Source organism: Phodopus roborovskii, unplaced genomic scaffold, assembly GCF_943737965.1.
Source record: "Phodopus roborovskii unplaced genomic scaffold, PHOROB, whole genome shotgun sequence".
In the NCBI taxonomy this organism is placed as follows: domain Eukaryota; kingdom Metazoa; phylum Chordata; class Mammalia; order Rodentia; family Cricetidae; genus Phodopus; species Phodopus roborovskii.
The window spans coordinates 49,335,267-49,351,821 of NW_026126407.1; the positions used below are offsets into that span (position 1 = coordinate 49,335,267).

At 45.2% G+C, this 16,555-nt stretch overlaps 1 protein-coding gene across 4 annotated transcripts; it reads right to left on the reverse strand.

Annotated features, from left to right (window-relative positions):
- Positions 1–281: 281 nt before the first annotated feature.
- Positions 282–9,895, reverse strand: Rnps1 (RNA binding protein with serine rich domain 1). 4 transcript variants are annotated; one of them, XM_051181235.1, is made up of 8 exons: positions 9,737–9,895; positions 6,287–6,474; positions 5,906–6,061; positions 4,490–4,681; positions 3,355–3,457; positions 2,982–3,135; positions 1,006–1,147; positions 282–494 (listed from the first exon to the last, which is right to left on the reverse strand). In XM_051181235.1, exons 2-8 carry the CDS (start codon positions 6,355–6,357, stop codon positions 395–397), a joined length of 918 nt encoding a protein of 305 aa, XP_051037192.1. In that variant the 5' UTR covers positions 6,358–6,474; positions 9,737–9,895; the 3' UTR covers positions 282–394. The 4 variants fall into 4 exon arrangements, with proteins under 4 accessions (XP_051037192.1, XP_051037193.1, XP_051037194.1 ...); XM_051181236.1 differs by lacking the exon at positions 9,737–9,895 and adding an exon at positions 9,484–9,633; XM_051181237.1 differs by lacking the exon at positions 9,737–9,895 and adding an exon at positions 9,384–9,533.
- Positions 9,896–16,555: the final 6,660 nt, after the last annotated feature.

Genomic DNA, 16,555 nt, shown 5'->3' on the forward strand with positions numbered 1-16,555 from the left:
ATGGTCAGACCTACAGCCCAGCCGCTTGGTCCCCTGTCTGCAGACATGGCACAGCAACAGTAAGGACATGACCAGGTGGTGTGACAGGTTCTCGGTCACCCGTGGAAAATGGTGTAATGCATTATGGAGGTTTGCTTGTGCCAGCTATCTCTGCTACCAGCTGGATGGGGTGAACTTTCTAGCCAGCAAACGACAGGGTACCTCTATGGGGACAGTCCTGAATCAACAGTACTACCTCTGCAGCCAGAATCCTCCTGAAGAGGAGATATCTCAATGGCTGTCTTCAAAGACCACCCTGTACGGGATCCTTCCCTACAGATCCGAATTTGGCTAACGAAAGGACAAACTGAGTTGGGGGAACATAAGTTACAGAGGTACGAATCAATGTCCCTGCTTATCGGGAGGAGTTGGAGCTGGAGCGGCTCCTATGGCGGCGGCGGCCAGGAGATCGAGACCTCCTACGCACAGGAGACCTGCGCCTTGGGGATCGAGACCTGCAAGAAGAGAAATCAGGTCAGCCAAAAGCAAAAGTTCTAAACAGCATAGCTATGGAGGCACACTGGCCTTTTCTAAGACAGTCATAACTTTGTTTACAACCATATGAACTGTGGCTTCTGCTATGTCAGACCCTGAAGCTTCTCTCCCCCCCCCCCAACAGGGTTTCTTCTCTGTGTAACCCTGGCTGTCCTTGACCTCAGAGATCCAACTGCCTCTACCTCCTGTGTGCTGGGATTAAGGCATGTGCCACCATGCCAAAAAGGCCACCCAGGAAAGGCTTGCACCTCGTTTGGTGGGGCCTGTGCTAGCTCAGACATTACAGAGACAGTTCTTTGGAAGGGCCTCATTTGCCTGCCAATAACATATTTTGACTGTCCTTTCTCTGACCAGTTCCCAAGCACTATATGTTGGATCTGCTTTCTGCATTCAACCTTAAAAGAATGAACAGCCATGAAGAACCTCAAAATCATCACAGCCATTTAGGTGTACAATTCCAAATTAACTCACCTCCTCCTCATCCGTGGGGGTGACCTACGCCACATGGGAGGTGGTGGAAGCATTCTCCTAGGTGGACTGAATCGCCGTGGGGGTGGCCGAGGCCAGGGTGCCAACACAGCAGTAGCAGTGATCTCTTGGCCATCAATTTGTCCTGTAGAGAAAAGGGACACTTAACATATTCATACCTGTGACGGTGTGGTGACACACGCCCAAAATCTCAGCACTCAGGAGGTGGAGTACCCTTAATTAGCTTTGTCAAATGAAACAGGGAGGTAGATGGCCACACCTTTAATTCCAGCATTTGGAAGCAGAGACAGAACAGGTGGATCTCTTGAGAATTTGTAGCCAGCCTGGTCTACACTGTAAGGTCCAGATAAGGCCAGATAGGGGTACATAGGGAGACCCTGTCTCAAATACAAAACAAAACCCCACCTACCCCGATAAGCACCAAGCCAGGTGCTCAGCAAACCAAGGTAAATAATCATTAAAGAACCCCAGATATCTGGGCAGCGGTGGTGCACACCTTTAATCCAGCACTTGAAAGGAAGAGGCAGGTGAGGTGGATCTTTGTTGTGAGTTTAGAGATCAGCCTGGTCTACAGAGGGAGTTCCAGGATAGCCAGGGTTGTTAAAAACACAAACCAGGAACAGGACATGAGAGCTCAGAGATACTAACTGAAACAGGAACAACTTCCCAGAAGACAGGCAACCAACCACACAAAACTCTGAAGAATGTGAACCCTCTGAACCCTGCTCTGTAGAAGACACTTTTGTCTTCTACAGAAGAAGGACCAACAGTGGAACAAATGACAAGCTAGCACAAAGCTTGAGGGCAGGACGGAAGGTGACACCAGTAGCCGAGCTTCCTTTTTTGAGACAGGGTCCTCCTACATACCCTGGCTGTCCTGGATTTCACTAGGTAGACCAGACCAAACTTGAACTCACAAACCCACCCACCTCTGCCTCCCAAGTGCTGGATTAAAGGTGTGAGCCACCATATCTTGCTCTGAATTTCCCCCGTTTTTAAAGGACAACAGGAAGCTCAGTTGCAGACTGTCTCCACATCTAGGGTCCCCAGAACTCCAACCTAGATCCTCAGTGTCAACAATGGGCACAACTCTTCTGACCTTGCAGTACCCAGAGACTAATTCGGGCATATCCATTTAACTCCAGAGGTTAAATATAACTAAACCCAGCCTAAGCTAGATGCTGGCTCACAGCCAAACAACTCCAGTAAATGAATTAAAAGAAGTAGCTAAGTATCAAAGTAAATCCACACACAAAGGCAGTCATTGAAAAATAACAACAAAACTCCAACTAAAATGTTTAAGATATTTGTAAAGCTTAACAGGCATCGAGCTGCCAGTTCTTTCCCAGCTACCTACATTCTAGAGCTAGACATAAACTGTATTCTCTAAAACGATGATTTGAAGACAAATGGAAACTGACCACCAAAAACCATTACCTAGCCAGACAATGGTGGCACACACCTCTAATCCCATCACTAAGAAGGCAGAGGCAGGAAGGAGGATCTCTGTGAGTTCAAGACCAGCCTGCTCTATACAGCTAGTTTCAGGACAGCTGGAGTGGTTACAGAGATACCCTGTTTCAAATCCTCCTGCACCAAACAAAATTAAACAAACACAAAACAACTCACTCCACCAATATAGTTACATTAAAAAAACATAGTCTTAAGAGACTTGTATGGTGCAGCAGAGCAATCCCAAAAATGCTGAGATGTTGGCAAAATAGAAAAGCTCAAAATGATAAAAGAAAATATCCCCATGCAAAAGCCAAAAGAAAGGCTTCATTTGATCCACAAGTTTTATATTCATATTTGCTGACTTTCTTTTCAGGAATAGCAAGTACTTCAGAAAAACATGTTCTTAGTAAATACACCCCACTGAATAAGAACCAGAATTTACAAAGGGCTGTGCTGAGACCCAGAAGCACCTGGGTTGGAATCTACTCCCAAGGGCCACTCACCTCCATCCATGTGTCTCAGCGCCTTCTCTGCCTCATCTGGGTTCTCAAACTCCACATATGCATAGCCTTTGGATAGATGAGGATGCATCCTTTCTACAGGCATGTCAATCATTTTAATTTTCCCATAAGTAGAAAATATTTCCATGATATGATCCTAGAGAAAGAAGATCACATTTATTACTTAATTGTCAAAGGGAATTCACTAAATGCTGAGTAAATCCCCAGTAGTCCATTAAAAAGGTTTAAGCATTGTTCCAATCAAGCCATGGACTGCTTCTTTGAAGGACTATACTCTAGGTGCAGCAGTTGCCAGATACCAGCTTGTCCAGCCACACACCCCATCCAACCCTCATGGATCTGTGATTCTTCTTACCTTGGTCACATTCCTGGTAAGCCTCCCAATGTGCACTTTGGTGGGTTTAGGTGAAGGGCTCCGCCTTTTCCTCTCCTTTTCATCTCTTTTAGGTGGTTTGGACCTGAAAATAAAACACCCAGAAAATTTCAATTCCCATCAACTATATATAGTGGGTGTAGGGTGGGGTTCAGAAAAAGGTCCCAGATTTGGCCCCCAGCACTGAAAAAAGAAAAATATCAGCTGGGCATGATGAATATGCCTAAAATCCCAGCACCCAGGAGGCCACATGGGAATGAGGGCTAAACCTCTCAAACTGTAAGCCAGCTCCAACTAAATGCTTTCCTTTAGTGGTGTAGGCTTTTAATTCCAGTACTTGGGAGGTAGAGACAGGTGGATCTCTGTGAATTGGAGGCCAGTCTGATCTACAGAACTAGTTTCAGAATAGCTAAAGCCATATACAAAGAAACCCTGCCCTGAAAACCCAAATAAATAAATAAATAAATAAATGGGGGGGGGGGGAGGCTTTCCTTTATAAGAACTGCCTTGGTCATACCTTTTAACAACAGAATACTAACACATTATTCCTGATTTAGAAACCCTTCAAATTAAAACACACCCACCCATCTGCTTTTATTCTGTATGGGCATGTACCAGGGTAACATGTGTAGAGGTTAGAGGATAACTTTTATGAGCTGGTCTCTCAGCTTCTTCCATGTGAGTTCCAGGGACAGGCACTGTGGTGGTCAGGCTTGGCAGGAAGTACATTTACTGAGACAACCTACTAACACTCTTAACTCCTTTGATGACTTTTTTTTTTCTTTTGAGATAGGCTCACATGCAACCCACGATGGCCTCAAACTTCTGACCATCCTACTAGAAATACGGAGTACTGGGATTATAAGAATGCACACTTCCTTTTGATATACTTTAAAAAAAAATCACATTTACTATATTTATGTGCTACAGTGTATATGTGGAGGTCAGAGGATAACTTGTGGAAGTCATCACACATCACCATGTGGACCCTAGAAACTGAACTCAGGTTGTCATAAGCTTGGCAGCAAAAACCTTTACCCACTGAGTCATCTTGTCAGCCCCTTATCTACTGTTCTAATAACTATGGTAACAAGCAGGTTAACCATCCTGGACTCACTTGGAGCGGGAACGCCGCCTGTTGTCATGCCTGCGCCGAGAAGGGCTTGGGGAGCCAGAAGAGCTGCTAGAACTGGAGCTTCGGGATGTGCTGGAGCTTCCTGAGCGGCTAGATGCAGAGGAGGAGCTGGAGCCACTGCTTGAGCCTGTGCTAGTGCTGGAGCCCGAGCTGGAGGTTGAGCTGGATCGAGACCTAAGGAAAAGGTGCCGGCATTACAGAGTCAATGAGCAAGAGTCACATTTCTATTCAGAAGACTGCCCAGTAGAGGAAATAGCCTCATTGTTTTCGTCAGCAATGACATCTGACAGGCCCCAGCACCATGTAGTAACAGAAAAGTAAAGACAGGTTGTTGTTTCACCTATACAGAACCCTTAACTTTACCAATGGAGAAAAGGCAGGAGTCTATCTAGCAAAAGTCAGATCAATACCTCAGCTTGCAACAGGGCTGTAGATAGACCTAGGCAGGATTTCAATTTCCAAAAAATAAGCTCTAGGGGCTGAAAATACCACTCAGCAGGTAAGAACACCCAGGTTTGGTTCCCAACACACACCCACACGGCAGCTCACAATTGCCTGTGACTAGTTTCAGGGGACCAAATGCCCTCTTCTGGCTTCTGTGAAAACTAGGCACACACATGGTATGCATACATACACACAGGCAAAACTCATATACTTTAAAAAATTCAGAATGAATACCTACTTGCAAGAAAAACAATTCATGTCATCTAAACATCACATTTCTCAAGTAGTATCACAGAAGAGTTCACATCCATAAACATACATATCAAGACTATATATCATATATAACAAGATGAAACTCAAAACCACATGCCATAACTTAGGGTATTGGCAACAATCCAAGGGTCTGGTTGCTTTCAAGCACCAATGAAACCCTGTCTCAAAAAACAAGATGGACAGCTCCTGGGGAATAACACTGTTCTACAGGACTATTATCCTCCCAGCCAAACTGTTGTCACTCAGTTCAATTGGACCAAAGATCATCATCACTACAGCTGGGCTAGTCTCTCTTGGAAGGAAGAGACAGGGAGTAGTATCCAGGCATCCCTCTCAACCAGCTCTACCATGTAATTCTTCCCTAATTGTACATGGCCTCAGGCAGATGCTTTAAGTAGGGGATTATGAGGGATGAGAACTTCATCTACACAACCACAGGAGAGTTATCAACAATGCTCCTATCAATAACCGGGCACCCACTGCAGTGTAAGTAATCCCAATAAACACAACAGTGAAGTGCACGTTGGTTTGTTCGTGGGGACATAGGAAGAACAAATGTTCTTTACATTGATCTCTGGTCTCCACAACACACAAATGTATCACCCTTCTAAAAAAGAGGTAGTCCCTGGTGGGCTTCACCGCGAAGGAAGACAGGGCTGCAGCAGTGCCCCTCTGCCCCACCTGGTGCTGCTGCTTCCACTTGAAGCACTGCGTCTCTTCCGAGTCTTATCCCTGCCACGATCCTTCTCACTTGACTCTTTAGTGGCCCCTTTATCTTTAGAGCGATCCTTGGACTTCTCGTCAGAGCGGTCCTTGCGCTTGGTAGGAGAAGGAGCCCTGCATGGTGAGGAAGAATGTAAGGTTGCAAGCTCCCTTGACCAAACCCTGAAATACAACCCAATAGTGGGGTCTAAAGGGAATCCTAAGACCCCAGGTGATCACAGAGCAAAACAATAATTGGAATAGGACACTCACTATAGAACACAAAATCTCCCCTCTCTGAGGGTCCCTAAACAGCAAGCACCCCAAAATAGCACTAGAAAAATCTTACAGAAGGATTACCTAGTGCTGGACTTTTTATTATTTTCTTTGACTCCTAGCAAGCTCTTCTTTTTCACTCCTGATAAATCCATTCTCCCCTTCTGAGGTGTTCAAAGCAGCAATGTCGGCCTCACTTATCTGAACTCTCACTTCTAACTTGAGTCTGAGAAACGATCCCTAATCGATTGCAATTTACGCCAAAGAGCAGCCTAGTAACAAGATAAAAGGATTGAAATAGAGTAAACGAATTGACAACGCAACAAATCCACTTTGCAAGTTGAGTACACAAGAAGAAGGCAAGGGAACATAGCCAACAGAGATTGTGCACAGCTTGTATACTCAGAGGATAGCCCTTATTTCCTCATGGATGCTTTTCCTACCCCCATAAGAGGCACAAATGGAATGGCCACCTTAGTTTTTTTTTTTTTTTAATAGGAAAAATTTTTTTACACGTCTTGTCTTAAGGTATAGACTTATTAAGATTCTTCATTGTTTTAATTAATGGGATGGGGATGGTAACTGTACCTGTCATAGTTATTTTAGAGCCTGCACAACAATAGAGTTCACTGGTTAAGTTTGATGATAAACCACCTGTAGATGGCTTCAGAACTGACAGGTTCAAATTTGTCTTATTGCCACAATTCCCTTTGTGGATACACTGAATGATGACTAGGTCATTTTGAGTCACAAGCACCAAAACATTAAATATTCACACAAATGGACAAAACATCACAGAAGAACATAAAAAAGGGTCCTAAGCTGTGCAGTGGTGGCACAGACCTTTAATCCCAGCACTCTGGAGACAGAGAAGGCAAAGAGATTGAGGACAGCCTCTCTACAGAGCTAGTTCCAGGACAGCCAAGAAACCCTGTTGGAGTAGGGCCAAAAGCAAGAAAAAGTAAGACCGTCAAGTGGGTAAACTATAAAGCAAATATGGGGAAAATTACTTGTTAGATCTAGGCAGCAGTCAGGTAGGCACAAACCTTGAAACTTGGAATGGGGTGGGGTAAGGTCTTACAGGCTGTGTGAAGGTTTATTAGCAATACACTAGTAACAGTAACAATAACTGAAATACAAAGTGCTTCCTGTGCTCTCTTCTTAGGGAGAAAAGTATAAGCCAAGGCCTCAGGATGTATCTTAAGTCTCTCACCTCCTCAACTGTAACCACGAGAGAAAGAATACACCATTAAAGTTTGATTTCAGAGACAGGGCATTTCTAGATGCTGCTGAATAAACATTCTAGCCCCAAAGAGAAGAGCCCTTGGCTTTGGGCAAATAAATGGAAGATGGTAAATGGTTACTTATACAGCTCCTTTCCAGGGTCATAACATCTTTTCAAGCTGTTTACCCTACAACATATTATACACACCCACCGGGGAAAAAAACTGATTCATGATCTGGAGTAAGCAAGCATGCCTGTGTTTGATTTCGTGCTTCACTATCATCTTGGTCACGCCTTCATTCTTATTTTATTTTATTTACTGAGATAGGACCTCTCTATTACATAGATCTGGCTTGTCTGGGAACTCACTCTGTAGACCAGGCTTGTCTTGATCTCAGAGATCCTCTTGTTCTACTTCCAAAGTTCTGGGATTAAAGGCATGTGCCACTAAGTCTTGCTGGCACTCATTGTTATTCTAACATTTATTTATTTTTTTGGCAATAGAATCTCTTTATTATGTAGCACTGACTGTTTTGGAACTCTCTATGTAGCTCAGGCTAACCCCTGCCTCCTGAGTACAAGGATTAAAAGGCTTATATTTTGTTAAAGATAAGGTCTCCTACCCAGGCTGGCTTCAAATGTTCTCTCTATGCAGGAAAGTTTGACTGTTGCTTCTCTTGCCTCCACTGGGCTTGTAGGCTACCAACTGATCTACTGAACTACTGAAAGGCTTCACCTTTCCTGACAATTGTCCAAAGGCTTTAGCTAAATTATTCTGTGAATCTGATATGGCACCCAGCTTGAAGCTGTTTGTGCTCGTCTGGAATCTACATCCACACTCTTACCTCATTACACATGATTTCTGAATGCTTAATAAAGCTTGTAACAGCTCACCTTAAGATCACATAGAACACTGTCCAATAACCGTGTGAGCCATGAACACAACCTAAAATTTCCTTACAGCCACATCAAGACTGGTGGAAAGAAGTTTTTTTTTTCCCCCTTGTACTGCTGGAGAGTAAAACCCAAGGGCTGGTTGGGCAATGGTAGCACACGCCTTTAATCCCAACACCTGGAAAGCCAAAGGAGGGGATCTCTGAGTTTGAGGCCAACCTGGTCTACAGAGCTTGCTAAACTCCCTCACTTAACAAGGACTCTACTGATACAGACTGACAGTACAAAATTAATACTTTTTCTTTCTTGAGAGTGCTGGGATCAAAGGTGGTGTGTGGGTTCCAAAACTAGTTTTTAATAAGATATTACTTTTATAACATATACCCAATATAAAAATGCTAGATATTTGTAGTTTTTCCATACTAAATTATTTAAATTTTGCTCTTTAACATTTCAGTTTGGGTTGCTACCCAAGCGCTCCATAGCTATCAGTGTCAAAGAATAGCAATTTCGCTTGTGCATCCCACCCCAACAGGTTATGAAACAATCAGAATCCGTTATTTTTAAGCAGTCCACAAATATGAACTATAGAGTAAGTGAACACTTTGCTGGGTTGGTCGAGTGCTAGAAGCAAAGGTGAGGTTCTCTGTTAACACAAGTTCAGGTAACGTTGCTCAGGACTTTGGTCACCTCCCCATCCTCCGGAAAGGTGTACGTACAACAGCCAGAGAGGAGAAAACAATTAGTTAAATCTAGAACAGAGACCGTTTCGGCAACCTTCAAATCACTCTCTACATATAAAAGCACATTTGAGGCGCCGTGCCTACGCAATAACACAAGGTAGAGAAAGAAAGCCTACTTCACGTCTCTCAGCCATCAACCATAACCTTCCAATAGTCTCTTTGAGCTCGGGAACCGTGCTCAGTCCACCCTGAGCCGGATCCTCAAGGCCCAGAGCAACACTCATGGAAAGAGATCTGAAAGAAAGCCAACCTTTTAGGCCGGTTCACAATCGGCACCGTCCGCATATATCGACCTCGCCTCCCACCCTTTCCCACTCACAACTCAGGTAGGGCCTGGCGTGGTGAGCCTAGGTCTCCAGCTACACAAGAAAACAAGAGAAGAGGCGGCCTCGCGGCAGCTGGGAATCCTGCAAGCTAACCTGGGCGCCGCCAAGCTAACGATGCGGGATCGCCCTTCCGTCTGCGACCGCCTCGACCACTTCCGGGCCGCGGCCTCGACGCCTCCCACTCCGCCCGACCTGAACCACTCTTTCTCTTCGGATTCTGCGCGTCGCCGGCAGGCCTCTACCACACTGTGGGGCTGCGGGACGCAACCGGCTCCACGATGCGCCCCACCGAGCCTGGCAGAAGGTCCCTGAAGTTCGGATGCGGCCGGATTCCTTCCCAACTTACATCTTCCCGAGGCCGCCACCTCCTCCCGCTCTTCTCAGACCCGGAGGCCGGCGCAACTCTGTCGTCAGAGTTGAGAAGCGGGAAGACACTGCGTCGTCGCGCAGCGATGACGTCAAGTTTCTCAGCCAATGTACGCGAGCGGTGGAGAATTAAAGGCGCGACTGTTTATAGGAGGAGCGTCGCAGCGCTTAGTTTTTTTTTTCCTGAGGGGAGGCAATTCTGGGATTGCCGGGACTCGTTTTGCGCAGCTTGGAGCGCGCGGGTGATTGGCTGCACCCTTTGGTGTCTATTGGATCTGTGCGGAAGGAGATACTCTGGTTGCCTCTATTATTGCCTCTTATTATTATTGACTCACTTATTGTGTACGTGGCCCACGGTATCCGTAGGACCTAAGGTTATGCGCCCTGCAGGGAGTGATGCTCCTTACAGCCGATAAGGCCGAGGGTCAAAGCAAAGCCGCGCTATTCTAAAGGGTCAGGCTGGTACAGATGGTGGGTTCATGCCGTCAAAACTCTAGTTTTGTAGTGGGTGATCGCGTAGATGCTGTCTCTGTGCTGGTGAGATTCGGCCTGCTGGGTGCGGCAGGAGACCAGTGAGGCCAGAAAGAAAGGAGTTTGAGGAAATGTCTAAGACAGGCAGTAGGGGAGGCGTCTCAGAGGTGACATTTCTGAAAAGGATATGTGGGGCAGAGGGAACAACAGGTGCAAAGAAAGGCTTTCAGGTTCGCTGGGAGAAGAAAAGGAACGCCAGTCTGTGTGAGGGTCAATGTTAGGACACAGAGGTCCAGGCACTAGGCTATAGAGTACCGCCCGCTGTGGTGCCCCGCCTCCCAACTCTGCTTGGCATATTCCTTGCTCTGTGATTATTTGCTGAAGGAATGGATATGCACAATCCCTGCGGTTATCTAAACAGGTTTGAGGCAGCAAGGAAGAGAGAGGGACGGATCTAAGGTGAGCTTTAGGAGGAACAAAGGTGACTTGGATTTGGATTACATATCGCACTGAAAAATAGGAAAGAGGCTAACGTGCAGGTTGGTGACCTATGGAGAATGGAGGGAGGAGAGAGAATGCAAGGAGCTGGGGCACAGGCCAGGAAAAGGAGCTTGCCTCTGGAGTCTCTCCCTTGAGGCACCAGTTCATTTTTGGGAGGGGGTTACCAGATCCAGTCAGTCTAGCCTGGCACCCCGTTGGACTTAGAGTTGATGTGTGGGATATTTAACATAAGCTGATTTTCCTGAATTATTGTCATATCTGCTGTGGTCAGGCATGAGTGGAAAGTGGATGTTTTAGCTCTTCTCTAGAGGAACAGAACTGATAGAATAAAAATAAATAAGAAAATAAAAATATATCGTTGACTTACACAATTCAGTCTTGGTCATCCAACTGTGGCTGTCTGCACCCTGAAAAAAAAAGGTGGAGAACCAGTAGCTTCAAAATCTAAGAAACTGGATACCTTTGTAGTCTTAATCTAGTGCTGGAAGCATGGAGGATTCCTGTCCTTCGTCACAAGTTGGAAGGCTGAAGAACTTTGAGTTCTGATGTAAGAGAAAAATAGCAGCAAAAAGGTAGACAAACTTGCCAGAGAGAAGCAGCAAAACCATGTCTTGGACCTCCTTATATCTAAGCAGCCACTGGAAAGTGCTGCACACATTTAGGGTGGGTCTTCTCACTTAACAATCACAATTCCTCACAGGTGTGCCAGGAGGTGTGCCCCTTAGTTAATTCTAAATTCAATCAAGTTGACAACCAGGATTATAAGTTTTAGAAGAGCAGTATCCCAGGGGCTTTCAGCCTGTTCCTGTCTAGAAAGGGCTCTTAAGGCTCTGAGGTCGGGTGGTGATGGTCAAGCAGGCAGCATGTGCAGTTCTCTGAAGGTTTAGTGGAGTCTGTGATTAGAGAGGCTTCTGGAGAGTGAAAACTCAGAGCTGTGGGTCTGAAGCAGCACTTAAACCCTAGAAGCAGGAGGCAGCTAAGGGACCCTAGCATGGCTGGTAGGGTGAGGCCAGAACAAGTTGGACTAACACCCTCTCCCATGCTTTTCCCCCTGATGTTCGAAGTAGTTTAATTTGGTGTTCATGTAGGCTTTAACACATTTTATATTAAATCTAAAAGCATGATTAACTCAGATGCTTTGATAAAATTTGTTGCTAAATATTATGGATCTTTATGATCAAGTATACCACCAGCTGTTGAGCTCTAAAGGCTAAGAATCCGGCTCTTACCATTTTGAGGTATGCAGAAACATTCAGAAGGGTCTTAAGAACAGAATTTCTAGCCAGGTGGTAGTGGCAGCTTGGCATCAACAGCACATGCCATTAACCCCAGCATTCAAGAGGCAGATGCAGGCAGATTTCTGTGAGTTCAAGGCCAGTGTGGTCTACAGAGCTAGTTCCAGGACAGCCAGGAAAACCCTGTCTTAAAAAACAAACAGGCCAGGCAGTGGTGGTGCATGCCTTTGATCCCAGCACTCAGGAGGCAGAGGTGACTCTGAGTTTAAGGCCAGCCTGGTCTACAGAGCAAGTGCCAGGACAGGCTCCAAAGCTATCTCAAAAAAATCAGAAAAAGAAAAACAAAAAAGAACCACACTAAAAACAAACAAAAGAATTGAATCTTTGAACTTTTTTCTTTCTTTTTCCTTCCTTCCTCCCTCCCTCCTTCTCCTCCCTTCCTTTCTCCCTGTCTCTTTCTTTCTTGAGTCCTAGAATCCCATATTCTAGTCTGTTGCTAACCTTCTGAGGCCAAGGTGGTGAAAGGCCATGAGCTGGGGTTTCCAGGGACCCAGGGCTTCCTTGGTCCTCCCTGCTTTGCTGGAGGAAACATGAGTAGCTGGCCACAGTCAGGAGTGATGTAAGCCCTGATCAGTATTCTGAGCTCTCTTTCTTCCCTTCTCAAGGTTTAAAGTCACCCCCTGGTGATATCAAGGCCATTTTAACTTTGAGAGTGTTCTCATATTAAGACAGAGCACTTTCCCAGTCCTGATGACCTCTGAGATGACCAACCTTTGAAGGCAGCTTCAGACTGCTAAGGTCAGGGCCAACCAGGGCCCTGATGGTAATCTTGATCATGTCTGCCACTAAGATGTGGATGGATGGAGCCTTGCCCAAGATCCTGAAGGTGACACTGCCTTCTTCATATTTCATGAATGGCTAAAAATAAACTTCTGTTTTAAATCAGTGGTCTGTAATTTCTGATACTTGTAACCATGATGTTTAGGATGGAGACAGTTCCTCCTGTTCATGATCTATTATTTTAGACAGGGTCTCCCTATGTAGCCCTGGCTGTCATGAAATTCAGAATGTAGCCAAGGATGGATTCAAATGAATGGGGATCATCCTGCCTCTGCTTTCCAAGTGGTGTAATTACAGACATGTGTTACTATACATGACAGCCTTTTCCCTTCAAACCCTGGAAAGCACTGAGGGGCTTGGTTACAGTCTTGCACACATTAGAGCTTCATCTACTCATTTCCTAACCAACAACACATGCAGTGACACAGTGTTGCAGTTGAGCCACTTTGTTGGGCATAGGATGAAATGAGGAAACAGTGGCTGTCCCACAGGACTTGCTTTTGGACCAGGGACACTGGGTCATGCCATGGGGAGCAGAGGAAATAGCCTTGTCTCCAGGGTTCCTAGGAAGAGCTAGGCAGACAGGTACAGCAGCCACCTGAGAACCTTACTGGTCTGGAAGGGAATGAAGATGAAAGAGACAGTCAGTTTATACTACTGTCTCAGAAGTCCACAGCTCCTTCCTTTACTAGTCCTAAAGGAAAAAAAAAGCCAGTGGGAGATGGGTTTCTGAGTCCTGCTCTTGGCTTTGCTGTTGATATTTCAGTATTGAGTACCCAGCCTTGTACCCAGTGGGATCATGCAAACCTTTCCTGCTGTTTTTAGGGTCTTTGTTTTGTTTTGTTTTGTTTTTGCAAGACAGGGTTTCTCTGTGTAGCCCTGCCTGTCCTGAAAGTCACTGTGTAGACCAGGCTGGCCCTGAACTCACAGAGATTTATTTGCATTTGCCTTCAGAATTCTGGAATTAAAGATGTGTGATGCTACATGGCTCACCTATGTTTTTATTTTGCTTGTTTTTTGTTTTGTTTTTTTTTTTTTAAGTTTTTTGAGACAGGGTTTCTCTGTGAAACAGCTCTAGCTGTCCTGGAACTAGCTCTGTAGATCAGGCTGGCCTCGAACTCTCAGAGATCCACCTGCCTCTGCCTCCCAAGTGCTGGGATCAAAGGACTGCACCACCACCAGGCTACTGGCTGTTTCACTTTTGTTGTTGTTGTTTTTGTATTTTGTTTTGTACTATGTAGCTTTGGCTGTCCTGGAACTCAATAGAGTTTCACCTGCCTCTGCCTCCTGACTGCTGGAGATTAAAGTGTGCACCACTGTGATGGCTATTCTTGGTTGTCAACTTGACCACATCTGGGAATGAATACAGAAATAAGAGTGCACACCTGTTAGATTTTCTGCTTGGTTTGAAGTGGGTGAATCCACTTCTAGCCTGGACCTTTGAGGTGGGAAGACACACCTCTGATATGGATCTTGAGGCAGGAAGACACAGGCTTTTAAAAATATTTATGTATTCATTTTCTTTTATTTTCAGAAACAGGGTTTTGTTGTGTAATGGCCCTGGTTGTCCTGGAACTTTCTTTGTAGACCAGGCTGGCCTCCAACTCACATAGATCTGAATGCCTCCAACTGGGATTAAGAATCAAGGGCATGAGCTCACAGGCTTCTGATCTGGATCTTGAAGTGGAAAGACACACACCTCTTATCTTGGCTATACCTTCTTTTGGAAACATATCTAACCACACGGAGGAAGAACACACACACACACACACAGAGTGGGGGGGGGAAGAGAGTCAGAGAGAGAGGAGATTCATTCCATAAATTCAGAGAACCCTGACTAATACAACCAACATGCCCGGCTGCCCTGCTTTGAAGACTTTTTAAAGGGATGAGTGCTATGGAAACTATTTGAAGTTTCTAAATGTTCAGAGACTGGTTAAAATCATTGTTGCTTAGTTTGGTAGCTTGAACCTTTAATCCCAATATTTGGGAGACAGAAGCAGGGGGATCTCTGAGTTTGAAGGCAGCCTAGTTTTTAGAGAGTACCGGGCTAGTCAGGGCTACATAGTGAAATCTTGTTTCAAAACAATAGAGGGTGCCAGGTATTGGTGGCACATGCCTTTTATCCCACACTTGGGAGGCAGAGGCAGGCAGATCTCTGCGAGTTTGAGTCCAGCCTGGTCTACAGAGCTAGTTCCAGGACAGTCTCCAAAGCTACACAGAGAAACCCTGTCTCGAAAAACCAAACCAAACCAACCAACCAATCAAACAAAAACACAACAATAGGGGGACTGGAGAGGTGGCTGAGAGGCTAAGAGCACTTATTCTTTTGGAGAATCTTGTTTGGTTTTCAGTACCCACAAGGTGGTTAACAGTAATCCATAACTCCAGTTCTAGGGGATGCAATGCCTCTTCTGACCTCTGAGTGAATCATGCACACAAGGAGGGGCATAGTCATTCATGTGGGCAAACCCATGCACATAAATTAAAACAACAACCAACCAACCAAATTGTCTCAAATTAATGAGATGGCATGGTTAATCTCTGAGGTGGCTTGAATAGGAACAGCCCCACAGACTCATGTGTTTGAATGCTTGGCCCATAGGGAGTGGCACTATTAGGAGATGTGGCCTTGTGGGAGTAAATGTGTTACTGTGGAGGTGGGTTTCAAAGTCTTTTATGCTCAAGCTACACCCAGTGTGGTACACAGCCTCCTTGGGCTGCTCATGGATGACGATGTAAAACTCTCAGCTCCTTCTCCAGCATCATGTCTGCCTGCATGCTGCCACGTTTCCTGCCACAATGATAATGGACTAAAGCTCTGAAACTATAAGCCAGTACCAATTAAATGTTTTTCTTTGTAAGACTTGCCTTAGGCCGAGCTCTGTGAGGTAGAGTCCAGCCTGGTCTACATAGCTAGTTCCAGGACAGTCTCCAAAGCTACACAGAGAAGCCCTGTCTTGAAAAACAAAAACAAAACAAAACAGAAAAGGATTTGCCTTGGTCTAGCTGGGAGGTGATGGTGGTACTTTTAATTCCAGCACCTGAGAGGCAGAAGCAGGCAGATCTCTGTGAGCTGCAGGCCAGCCTGGTATACAAAGCAAGTTCTAGGACAGTTAAGGATACACAAAGAAACCCTGTCTTGAAAACCAAAAAGAAAAAAAAAAAAAGATTCGTCATGGTGTCTCTTTATAGCAATAGAAACCCTAATTATGACAATCTCAGTTGTCAACTTGATGAACCTAGAATCACCAGGAGATGAACTTCTGGGCATGACTATGAAGGGTTATCTTAATTAGGTTAACTGAGGTGGGTAGGCCTACCCAGGTGGGTGGCACCATTACCTGGATTAATTTTTAAAACTAATACAGAGTTGAGCCGAGCACAAGCAGCTGTTGCCCTCTGAGTTTACTTCCTGGCTGCAGATGCAACATGACTAGCTCCTTCTAGCTCTTGGGCTGTGACCTCCACTTGATGGATTGGAATCTGGAACAGTCAGCTGATATGAACTCCTTTCAGTAACTTTTGTCAGAGTAGTTTATCACAGCAATAAGGAAGGTAACTAAGACAGAGAGTGATCAAGCCCTATTTCCCTATGGTTCTGAGTCTGTGACACTCAGACTACTCATGTCCCCTCAGTCTTTTTCTGGATAGTCATGATCTTTATTGTATACTCAATGTTTTAGAAAACCTTAAGAAGCAATAGCAAATAAATGAAAAGGGACTCTTGTTGAAGACGACTCTGGAATTTT